The sequence below is a fragment of the Bos mutus genome, chromosome 14, assembly GCF_027580195.1.
Source record: "Bos mutus isolate GX-2022 chromosome 14, NWIPB_WYAK_1.1, whole genome shotgun sequence".
NCBI classification, from domain to species: Eukaryota; Metazoa; Chordata; class Mammalia; order Artiodactyla; family Bovidae; genus Bos; species Bos mutus.
In genome coordinates, this window is record NC_091630.1 from 71,025,845 (window position 1) to 71,038,569 (window position 12,725).

The 12,725-nt window shown below is 47.4% G+C and overlaps 1 protein-coding gene across 1 annotated transcript in view; it reads left to right on the forward strand.

Annotated features, from left to right (window-relative positions):
• The window catches only part of PTK2 (protein tyrosine kinase 2), a 192,929-nt gene that overhangs the window by 160,026 nt on the left and 20,178 nt on the right, over positions 1-12,725 (forward strand). Inside the window, 2 exon segments of the mRNA XM_070382716.1 lie at positions 9,036-9,147; positions 11,825-11,911. Coding sequence (XP_070238817.1) covers positions 9,036-9,147; positions 11,825-11,911 — 199 coding nt within the window.

Below are 12,725 nucleotides of genomic sequence, written 5' to 3' on the forward strand. Positions count from 1 at the left end.
TTTGAACCTTTGGGAATTGATCCTTGTTTCTAAGCATGTCACTTTCACGTGTGAAGGGTAGGTTAAACAAACAAATATAAGTGGTATGTAAAAATTTACCTGATCTTTTCGATCCTAAAGAACACTGCCCTAGTAAGTGTCTGCCGGGAAGGCTCCCCAGTCCCTGGGCGCTTCAGGAAGCCCGGTAAACCGACACTGTGTTCACTGGGAGCAGGTCTGCATCCTCTGCAGTCACCTGTAGAAATCACAGCGTTGAAAACCAGTGTGGACTGAGTGCCATCAACTCTCACACAGTACTTCAGCTGAACCCTCATGGTCCTTGGAGGTGTGGATGATGTTGTCATCATCAGTTTACAAGTGGGGAAATGGAAACAGGCCACGTGGCTGACTGACCGCGGGTCACGACCTGGGATTCAAGGCAAGTCCACCTGAGTCTGGGGCACAGGCTGTCAACTGTCACGCTCTGCACTTTGATCTGAGACCCAGCTAAAGTCAGTAAGCTCCCTGGGTATGATTATGACTGGTGGGCAAACTCTTAACACTGTTTAGTTTAAAAGGAAAAAGAAGAAAGAAAAACACTGTTACACGGAATGCCTGCAGCTGGTTTTCTTAAATTTGCTTGAGTGTCAGAGAAAGTCCCGCAGAACAAAGGCAGCGTCTCTGGCTTAGGCACAGGGGCCCCCCCCAAGGACTTTGAAGGGTGGCATAGTTCCCATGGGCCATCACTGTTGTGCTGTTGCGTCTTGCGTGTGCTGCGCTTGGCTGCTGTGGCCCTCTGTGGTCCCCGAGTCCGTGGGAGCAGTGCTGTCAGTTTCTGTGAGGGTGAGTCTCCGGGGGCCCTGTGGCAGCTGGAGGCAGCTGCCCGGTGTGCGTCAGCCAGGGCCTGCGCTTGCCTGCTGGGTCCTCATCCCGTGTCCGCAACACATAGCCTTGTCTTCAGCTTGGGTCTGGGGCAGTGCTGGCTGTTGTGTGTTTGTTGTTACAACTTGATATTGTCGTGTTTGCTTCTTAACTTTATTATACAAAACTGGCCTTCGAGAAATCTGTTTGACCTGGAGGAGGGCATGGCAACCCACTCCAGTATTCTTGCCTAGAGAATCCCCATAGACAGAGGAGCCTGGGGGGCTACAGTCCATGGGGTCACAAAGAGTTGGACACAACTGAAGCGACTGAGCACACATGCATGACCTTGGGCGAGTGACTTAGACTCCCTGGAAGAGTGGAATCAGGAGTCCTACTATACTCCAGAACTAAATAAAGTCATCTAAAATGCATTTAGTTTTCATACTTGTGGTGGGCACACATACTTGGTAAGTAATAGTAAAAACAAAGCTTCATCTGAACATCCACAGGGGACCTGAAAGTCTTGGGCACAGAAAATGATCAGTTGCTGTTTTAAAAAACATAATTATTCACATTTAAAAGTGGTAGCTATTGTTGTCCAGATACCAAAATGAAAGGCACATCTTTTTGACATTTTGTAGATGTCTTATGGACGTCTTCTACAGGCGTAATTTTTTTTTAAATCCTTTCTGATTCTTCATTTATCCTAAAATGTGAACTCTAGATTAAAAACTCTAGGTTTAACTAATAACATGAGATTACTTGTGCTTCTTCAGTGTATTTTTCAGGTGGTTTTGTATCTGCTCCCAAAATTCCTCTCAAAGGTGGTGTCTGAATTCCCCCTTAGTCATCATACCAGCGTCTTCCTTCTCGTTGCCATCTTGCTGGTCTCGATCTTATCTAGAAGAGTAGCCTGTTTTTCAATTATTCCTGTATTTACAGTGTAAAGTGTCTGGGGCCTTAGCCTTCCCAGTAATAAAAAATAAATAGTAAATATAAACTTAATAGGAACTTAATGTACAATTTAAACTGTTTTCCATGAAAAATTAATCATACCTGTTCCTTCCCTGTGGGGACCCCATACCCTGATGTTCAGACCTTTACAGGTGTGGCTTTGCTTTACCTTCAGCTCCACAGCTTGGTTTTGCATGAAGTAAACAAATTTCTGGTGAGATTTGAACTTAAATTTCATAAAAGTTAACCCTTTGTATTTACATGGCTTCACAGACCATTTACCTTGCTGATCTCACCATAATTCTCAAGGATGAGATACCGTTGCCCTTTTCATTCAAGGCTCAAAATACCCTGTGACTTGCCTGGATCATGCAGCCAACACAGGATGGGTGCAAGACCCAAGCCCTCTTCTCCCCAGCCCAGGACCAGTGTCCTGGTCTCTACCTTGGGGTGGCCCCTCCCCACTAGGGGGGTCGCTGGCTGCCCCGCCCCTGCACTCCTCCTCACTCTGTTGGCTTCCCCGCCTGGTCTTGTTTGTAAGAGAACTTCGGATGAAGCTCCCCGCGCAGCTGGAATCCACACGTTTACCCGTTACTATCCGAAGGCCGCCCCTGGTGCCCACAGCGAAATCCTCACACTCTCGGGGCAGCTGCCGTCACCCCTCCCTTCACCCCTGTTTCTGGCACAGTTCTCTTCTCTCTGTTCCTAATTCCCTTTCCCCGAATGCCGTCTTCAGGGTTCTCCCTGAAAACCTGGAGAAGGAATGGAGCAGACATGGACATCTGCCCTCCTGTCTGGACAGTGGAGGACCAGTGGCTGCAGGTTAAGGGGGCAGGCAGGTGAGGTGGGTGCAGGGGCTCCGGGACCAGTGGGAGCAGCGCTGGCTCCTTGTGGGTCCCGGGTCCCCGGGCACCTCACCTAGACTGGAGGACGCAGCAGCCCCTGGGGCACCCAGTCCGTTCTCGGTGAAGGGGGCTGGTGCTGCAAAGCCACGGGCTTACCTTCTGCGACTCTTCCTCTTGTTTAACGCCCCCCCTCCCAAACTTGCAATTTAGAAATACCATTTGTGTCAGACTTTAGTGATTGCTCTAAGTATTACACTGTACATCTTTAACTTTTCACCGTCTTGTTGTTCAGTCGCTCAGTTCAGCTCAGTCGCTCAGTCATGTCCGACTCTGTGACCCCGTGGACTGCAGCACGCCAGGTTTCCCTGGCCTTTGCCGTCTCCTGGAGCTTGCTCAAACTCTTGTCCGTTGGTTGGTGATGCTGTCTACTTAGACTTAATCTTTGTATTTCACTTGAAATTACCACTTCAATCCTTTCTGCTCTAGATGTCATATATATTCATATTTGTTAGTAATCTCATAAGATTCCACTTTGTGTTTTAAATAGCATTTCAAGGAAAGTAAGGGGGAAATCGAGTGAAGAGGAACTAAAAAGCCTTTTGATGAAAGTGAAAGAGGAGACTGAAAAAGTTGGCTCAAAGAAATGAATTCAGAAAACGAATATCATGGCATCTGGTCCCATCACTTCATGGGAAATAGATGGGGAAACAGTGGAAACAGTGTCAGACTTTATTTTTGGGGGCTCCAAAATCACTGCAGACAGTGACTGCAGCCATGAAATTAAAAGACGCTTACTCCTTGGAAGGAAAGTTATGACCAACCTAGATAGCATATTCAAAAGCAGAGACATTGCCAACAAAGGTCCATCTAGTCAAGGCTATGGTTTTTCCAGTAGTCATGTATGGATGTGAGAGTTGGACTGTGAAGAAAGCTGAGCACTGAGGAATTGATGCTTTTGAACTGTGGTATTGATGCTTTTGAACTGTGGTGTTGGAGAAGACTCTTGAGAGTCCCTTGGACTGCAAGGAGATCCACCAGTCCATCCTAAAGGAGATCAGTCCTGGGTGTTCACTGGAAGGACTGATGCTAAAGCTGAAACTCCAATACTTTGGCCACCTCATGCGAAGAGTTGATTCATTGTGGGCAGGAGGAGAAGGGGACGACAGAGGATGAGATGGCTGGATGGCATCACCGACTCGATGGACGTGAGTTTGAGTGAACTCTGGGAGTTGGTGATGGACAGGAAGGCCTGGCGTGCTGCAATTCATGGGGTCGCAAAGAGTCAGACACGACTGAGTAACTGAACTGAACTGAAGGGGGAAATCTTATATTTAACTCCAAACAGTGCTCTTTGTTCTTCCCTAAAGACCTTTCTTGAATTATCTATCGAAGAACTTCTTTAGCATTTCTTGTGGTATGAACCTGTTGGTTAATTTGGGGTGGTGGTTTTTTTTTTTTAATCTGAAAATGAATTGAGGTTCATTTCACTGTATACAGAACTCTGAACCGATGGCATTTTTCCTTTTTTTTTTTTCACCACCTTAAAGCTTTCTTTCACTATCTTCCAAGGAGAAGTCACTGGTCTTTCAAATTATTCTTCAACTTATGTCATGTGTCATTTTTTTTCTGGCTGCTTCCATGATCTGCTCTTTATTTTTGGTTTTCACCAGTTTATAACTAGGATGTGCGTGGGTGGGGTTTATTCACTGTATTTGGGCTTCACTGAACCTCTTGAGTCTGTAAATGTGTCATTTCTTCAGCTGTTTTTTTCTGTTCCATTTTCTCTCTACTTTTAAAACTTTCATTCTGTGTATGTTAAATCTTTTGATAGCGTCCTTCAACAGAGTCCAGAGACTCTGTTCTTTCTCTCTTTTCCCCCAGTCTTTCTCTAAGTCCCTCAGACTGGATAAATTTTGTTGATATATTTATCCTTAGTCTCCCTGACTCTCCTCTCATCTCCATCCTACTGATCATCCGGTCCCATGGAGATTTTATTTCAGATATTCTGGTTTTCGTTATGAAATTCTCATTTGACTCTTTTTTATAGTTTCTATTTCTCTGTTGACATTTCCTATCTTTTCATTAACTATGAACGAATTTTCCTATATGTCCTTGAAAATAACAGCTCTTTGAAGTCCTTGCTTGCTAATTCCAATTTCTGAGTCACCATTGGAGTCAGCTTCCTTTAGATTTCTTTTCCTCTTGGACTGGGTTACATTTTAGTGTGTGTTTGTGTATCACGTGGTTTTAGATTATGCCCTGGACTTGTGGCTGATAAGTTGTGGCAACTCCGGATTCAGTGTCATTCCTCTGAAGACCGGTTGGTTGGTTGACTTAGCAGGCAGCTAACTAGGCAGGTCTCAATTGCAAGCTCTCTCCATTCTATGAGCTCCAGTCTCAGTTCCGCTGAGTTCAGTCTCAGCTGGGCCGCCTGGAGCCTGCCCTATATGTGCATGGTACAAGGGTCAGCAAGTGATTCAGGCAGAATTTATACTCAGAATTTGAAGTACCCCCTCCCTGGCTGTCTTCTTCCTGGCATTTCCCCCCTCATTTTCCACCAGCTGTGGTGACCCAAACTCAGTCCTCTGGTTCTTCAAACCACTAGGATGGCTGCCGGTTCTTTGGCCAGTGGCCATCATCATGGGCCTCACCCGGTGCCATTCTTTCCTCCTAGCGTCCCTCCCCCCAGACCTGACTGCTCAGTGCTGTCTCAGGTCCTAGGTGTTGTCTAGGTTCTCTCTTCTGACCTAGTCTCTGCAAGAGGAGGGGTCACGTAGGAACTTCTCCAACTTGCCCAAAATACCAGAGAGGTTACCATTTTAAAGTAAGATTTCTAGTAGAAATAACTTTTAAAAATTTTGAGACGTGTGACACAGTAGCCAAGCAGAAGTGCATAACTTCCTGAAGTTTGAGACTCATAGTGAGTAGAGCGAAATGCAGATTTTGTGTTCGTGAAACGAGATGCTGGGTCTGCTGTGTGTGTTTATAAGAGAAGGAGAGGAGAACCCCGTGCTGCAGAGGTTACTGTGGCTGCAGAGACACCATCCCACAATTCCAGCCTCGTCTCAGGCCTCCAGACTTGTTTTCTGCAAAGATCCCCAGGCGGGGGTGGGGGGAGTGCTTGTTGAAAGGTCAATTCCATTCCTTTGTGGTGAGGCAGTGTTGGGTAATTATAAGAGATCATGTTTCAAAACTGGTATTCCCATGAACTTGCTAAAACAAGCCATTTCCCTCTTGGCTTTTTTTTTTTTCCCCTTCGGTTTCTTGGTGCTCTTTCTCTGGGTATTTTCCAGATTAGCCTAAGTAGCTATGAATCCAGACTGATTTTCTATCCAAAGCAAATTTTGTGATGTCATCATAAAATCATTATGTTTAGGTGATCAAAGTGCGATCTTTTTTTTTTTTTAAGTTATTTAAGCATAGAAGAAATGTGGTTTCAAAGGAAAGAATAGCAGTGTAATCGCTATCAGGAAGAACACTGTAGAAATGAAATAGATTAAAAAAAAAAAAAAAAACAAGGCATGTAAAAATACAGAACTAGATAGCATTTACTGAAATGCCCTACTGGCTTCCTTCCCCTGCTTTATCTCTCCATCCTAACAGTGAATGGGATGGGCAGCGTCGTTGTTCTTTATGTACGAGGACACAAGTTGAGATGCCCTGGCTGCCTGTGGTTACCCAGCTCCCAGCTCTGTCCCTTCTGCTGGGATGGTGGGAGCAGCTGGTCCCCCCTCAGGACCGGTCACCCTGTCCACTCGAAAGCTCGCGCTGGAGATTTGCTTTAGTATCTCCGCTTCGTGGTGGGAACGAAGTAGCTGTCAGACCTCTTTCTTGCTCTCCATGAAAATACCTTAGACGTGAAGTCACATCCTGGGAAAGCGCTCCACGGCAGCTTGCGGAGCCTGGGAGGCCAGGCTCGCACGGGTGCTGCCGGGAGTCAGAGCGTGCTTTCACATGTTCACGTCCTTTTACTCTGAGCCGGCGACTGGTTTGACTTTTTTTTCCTAAAGTGAGGAAAGTAAAAACAAAACTCACGTTAAATAGTTTTTTCCCTCTCTTCCCAATTCTCTTCCTAGATAAGGCTCGTGGATAAAACAAAGAATGATTATCACATGCTCTAATGTTTGTTAAATGAGAAGTCTTACTATCTTCTATTGCTTTATCTCTCGGCGGGTTTGAGACTTAGAAACCACCGTCCCAGGAAGAACCATGTGGGCTCCTTGCCAGTTCACATTAGGCAGCTAAAAGCTCTCAAATGGAATGTATTGCTACTAAAAATATTTGTAGTTTGGGAAAATATGTTTAAATTTGACCTCCTTGACACTGTGCGCATTCCAGTTTTTTTGCTCTGGGTTCCGCAGCGACTGTAAAGAGAAAAGCTCAGAAATGTCTTCATGGGCACTCTTACTCCATCTATGGAAGAGTCTTTCCCTTGTAAAACCAGATTCTTTATGAGTTATTTATGTTCTGAGCTGCTCTAAGCAACAAATTACTTCTTCTCAGAAACACTTTGACATGTTATCTTGGTTACGAGGCCGCCTGGTTACCCTGCGTTCCTGTCCAGTGTAGCAGGTGGTGAAGGATTGAGAAGGAGGACTCAGAAGGGAGTCAGTGGGTCAGAGAAGAGGGGCACTGTGAGTGTGGGTGCAAGGGTCGGGGTAGGGGGGGCCCGAGGGGTCTCCCGACGGCAAGGGCCTCCCACGACCCATTTGGAGGTGTTTGTGGGGGGCAGTCACCTTCAGGTCACGGTGACCCAGTCCAGAAGACAGACGTAGAGTGCCTTCATGGGGCTGTTTGAAGTAGAGTTCCCATTGCCTTTAAAAATATGTCACACTTGGCCTTCTCACAGCTTGCCTTATTTTAACAATTTGAGGAAGTTAGAAATAAGGACAGTTTGGTTTGCTTTTGTTTTTTGCTTGATTTTTTTGTTTGGATTTTTGGGACTTTTCAGCTGTTTAAAACTACAGAAATTTTGGAAATTCTGATTTGGAGTCTGTTACTTATTTTGAGGGTCAAGTGATTGAGAGCAGGGTGCTCGTGATCGGAGGGGGCACTCTCTCATGCCGGTGGACCCCTGCTCCCGTTGGCATGCCCGTGTCCCCTGTGAGGCGTGGGCCTGAGGCGCACCGTCTTCCTCGGTGGCCCGCGCGCACACTCGGCCCGTGCCGGCTTCAGTGCCCACCGTCCCGTCATCACTGCAACAGTGTGATCCAGGGTCTGTGCTCATTCTGGGCGCGTGGGAACGGGGAGTTCTCAGTGCAGCAGGGGCCACAGCCTCTCAGACAGGTATACACGGCGCATTTTGACCCGTGAATCGTGGGATCTTAGCCAGGTCCCCACGGTCTTGGCTCTCGGGCACAGCGGCCTCGAGGGTGCCACCGGTCCTGCCCTGTCGTTTAAAAGTTTAGTGTTGTTTTCTCAGCCACGATCGTCTACATGGAGTGGGAAGGAAACCGAAATCATATTTTGAAGAGGGGATGAGCTCTTCTGACTAAATTTCGCTTTTCTCTAAGTGCTGATGTGGTCATTGAGGAAAACATTCCCTTCCCTTTAAAAAAAAAAAACCTCCCATGTGTAGTGAGGGCTTGCTGACTCAGGGCGGTCGGGAGATGGATTGTGCATCTTCTCCTGCTGTAGCTGCGTGAGAAGCAGCCTGCCCTCACCTCGGGCAGGGCAGCCAGAGCCTCTTCTGCAAACAGGCTAGCGATTCCCAGATTAGAAGGGGAGGCTCTGGGGCAGCTGACCTCACCCTCTCACGGACGCCTCCCTGGGAGGCTGGGGCTGAAGCAGCCTCCATATGCAGCTGCAGGGTGGCTGGTGGGGGCCGCTGTCTGCGCCCGGAGGACCGAGGTCCCTGCCGCCCGGGGCCGGGGTGGTGGGGTGGGGGTGGGGGGCCGGCGCCTGGGCTCCGAGCCCTGAGCTGCCTGGCGGGTGAGCAGCCGCGAGACCCGGTGCTGAGCTGCGTGTGCAAAGGCAGAAGGAATTTCAGAAGAGTTTCCTTTCTTCCTGACGAGACGAAGTGCTGGTTAAAGTGAAAGCTGGCAGGAAGGTCGTCCGGGCCGTTTGGGGCGTGTCTCCTACAGCGCTGATGTGGTGCCTCCGTGGGGCTTGCTCAGGGAAGCAGTCCCGCTGAAGGGAGCTGGACGTCTAGACCGTCCATCCTGGCTCCGCTCTGGTTTTTCAGCTTCTCCCTTCCCAGCCAGCTGTCCTTCCTTACCTGGGCTGTGGCTGTAAGCGGACCTGCCCTTTGCATCCAGGCTTCTCTGGAGTCCTTCTGGGAAGCTGGAAACCCGATCCTCTCTCCCTTTCTCATTGGGGCTCCTGGCGGCAGGGCGGGTCCCGAGTGTTCAGCTCCTAGCAGCAGCTCCCTCACACCCTGTGTTGTCTCCCCAGCACAATCCTGGAGGAAGAGAAGGTCCAGCAAGAAGAGCGCATGAGGATGGAGTCCAGAAGGCAGGTCACCGCGTCCTGGGACTCTGGAGGGTCCGACGAAGCGCCGCCCAAGGTAGCGAGGCCCCCACCCCACCTTGGCATTCCTCCTGCTGACTCTTGAGGGTTTGGTGTAGGCAGCTGCATGCTATCTGTGGAGAAAACCAAACAGCAGGTTATTCTAAGGGTTAGCACTGCAACTTTGGTTTCTTATTTGCTTCTCTGAGTACCACCCTCCTGTGCACTCATTTTCCTAATCTGTGCTGCAGCCTCCAGCTGTTTGAAGCCACGGATGATTGGATTAGATGTGACCTCCCAGCTCCCTGACCACCCGCCCCCCCCTCATCGTCAGGCTGAAGTGAGCATGCCTGGCTCAGGGGTTTCTCTTTGCAGAAGTTGGGGACCTAAGCCGTAAATGCTTTGCAGTTTGCTTTGTTTTGAGAGGAGTCTGCTTCCACCTGACCTTGTCCCTTGGGGTTTGGTTTTCTTCTGCTGAGAACCTGGAGCACATTTTCTGCCCTTTTCTCGCCTGTGGCCAGCAGCTGGGTTGTCTGTGGAGCAGGCAGCGCGTTGCATCCGCTTGTTGAGGTCGGTCAGCAGCATCCCGGCCCTGTCCTCCATCCTCCCGGCCTGCAGCCGGTGACCAGGCCTTCGCACTGCACAGCCATGCTGGGGCTGGGAGGCCCTCGATCGTTCCCCTCAGGTCAGGATTTTTTGTCCTCCTTTTGCCGTGGACAGAATGGTGTTTTCACACACCAGCTTGTTTGCAGAGAATAATACAGCTCAGATCATTTTCTGGACAGTATACATAAAAGGCTTTTTTGCAGTTAATGGCGAACTGCTATTTGACATTTGATGAGCTAAAAATATATTAAAAGAACTCTGACAGTTCATTCCCTTTTGAAAAGTGTTCAGAAATCTGTTTTAACACAATGTGCTAGTAAATATTGTACCTATTTTTTTTCTTGGTCATTGTTTTAAACTGTGTAACAGGAAATATTATTACACATTTACAGTGAATGCAGGCTATTGACCAAGTTCTTCAGAACTTTAGAGGTGAAGGGTTCTGTAGTCGGGCTTCCTCCAGCAGTGGGAGAACTGAGGCCCAGGGAAGGAGGGCCACATGCTTTATTCTGAGGGGTCCCTCTGAGGCAGTTAGTGACGAGACCAGAAAATTTCTGTCTCTCCTCATTTAGCAACAACAGGTACCCACCAGAAAGCTATAAACCCCAGCTCCTGCGGCCTCCACAGGCCTCCTGCATGTATAGAGGTTTGCCTGTTTTCTCAGCCACAGCTGTGGAATGGTTCGGCACTGGAGAGCCTCGGAGTTCATTTCTCAGGCCCAGAAATCAAGTGGATCTACTCACCAGTGGCTCAGATGACCGAGCAGGTTCCCTGCTTGTTCCCGGCCTCACTCTCTTCATCTGTGAAGTGGGGGTACTAGTGTTCCCTGCCTCTTAGGGGTGTCGTGACGACCAGATGAGATTGTGTGTTCTCAGCACGTGTTTTGGTTCCAGAAGTGTGAGGAACTCTGTGTGGATGGTGATGAGCACAAACAATACAGCAGTCCCCGAAAACTCACAGAATTGAAGAACCTTTTCCACCTAAACGTGATTTTGTATCTCAATCTCTGTGATTTTTAATAATTTTCACGTGACTTGAGTTTTGAAAGCTCGGCTAGTAAATAAGTTCTTGGGCAGAGGTGGAGGCAGTTTGGCTTCCTTGTATTACAGAATAAAGGTGAAGCCAGCTTAAAATTTTAAATAGCCTCACATTTCTTTCTTTAGGACATTTTCAAAGTGTATATTTTGAGGCTCTTTTCTGTAATCGGAAATTGTTCTAGCCTTTAACACGGGTCAGCAGACTGCCCCACTGCCTGTTTGCTGTTGATGAAAATTTATTCTATTGTGTGGACTTACCCCTTCCCTTGTGTTTGTTCATGACTAGGTCCCCCTACACAGTGAACCTAAGTGGTCCAGTTACTGTGTGGCTCAAAAAGATTAAAAAACTACTCTATGGGAATTCCCTGGCAATCCAGTGGTTAGGACCTGGCGTGTTCAATCCCTGGTCAGAGAACTAAGATCCCACAAGCTTTCTTCCATTCATGAGTTGTCTTTTCACTTTTTTAACCTCATTATTTATAATGCGAAAGTTCTTAATTCTGACCAAGTTCAATTTATCTTTTTTTCATTTGTTGACTAGCTTTTGGTGTCCATTGCCTAACCCGGGGTCACAAAGGGCTTCCCTTGTGGCTCAGTTGGTAAAGAATCCACCTGCAACACAGGAGACCTGCGTTCAGTCCCTGGGTTGGGAAGATCCCCTGGAGAAGGGAAAGGCTACTCACTCCAGTATTCTGGCCTGGAGAATTCCATGGACTGTTTAGTCCATGGGGTCACAAAGCCTCGTGATTAGCGACTTTCACTTTAGGGTCACAAAGATTTACTCCTGAGCCTTCTTTTTTGAAGAGTTTTATCGTTTTAGCTCTTAGGTTTAGAGATATGATCCATTAGAATGAATTTCTGTGTATGTTGTGTAGACAGGATCCAGCTTCATTTTCACATGTGGTATCCTGATGTCCAGCATTATTTGTTGAGAAGACTGTTACCCCCAATGAAATGTCTTCACACCCTATGTCATTCTTTCCAACTAAGCTCTTATATAAAATTGTTCTTTTCTGTTCTTTTTAACAAAAGGCAGATTCACCAAAACAATCAGAACACTATTCATATGATGCTCTGTTGATCTGTCCACAGCCCAGCAGACCTGGTTACCCCAGTCCGAGGTCCAGTGAAGGATTCTACCCCAGCCCGCAGCACACGGTACAGACCAATCACTACCAGGTATGCGTCCACGCCAGGTGCCAGCTGCATTCTTTCGTTCTTCACATTCAGAGTGGGGAGTACGCTATACACGCTGATGTTGATAGGTTGACACGTATATCTTTGTCATCAAACAGATGAACAATTCTCTGCCAAGCGCCAGGTTTCCTCACCTTGATAAGAACAGTGATAAGGCATTTCCCGCAGGCCTTTTTGCCTTGATCCTTTGCCATTTGATCCTTGCACGTGGTTAGGAGTTATATAGAAAAACTGCCTTAGATGGTTTGAAATCTCTTTGTTGTGAAAATTCCTAAAAGTTCTCTGGCAGTAATATATCCCTTCTGACTGAAACATAGTAACTGATAATAGCATTTCATGTTTAGTAAAATATTTTTTGATTAAAATATTCAAATAAACTGTGAGAGCTGTCTATATAAGTTATTTAAAAGTTTACTGAGTGTCATCAGTATGGAATTTTGATATAAATCAGCACCTAGAGATCTTCACTGAAGGGTGTATTGATGTTTGGAAATGCAGACTTGACTGTACTTTATCTCATTAAAAAGTTGCTGACAGTCCTGCCATCCAGAAGCAGCTTGATGAGTTAGGGAAGCAAAAGGAGAGAGATTCCTTTCTCTCTCCTTCTTTTGACTGAGCGAGAACCGTACAGAGAAACGCCTCCTACTTCCTTCTGCCTTGCCGTTTTTCTCCACATCCAACTAAACACTCTTTCTCTGCCTGCGCCATCACTGTCAGCCTGTGCAGCCGTGTCTCTCCCACCACCTGCCCTGGTTCATGAGAGGACAGGCCTGCGGGGGTCTTGTTTCTTCTTCGC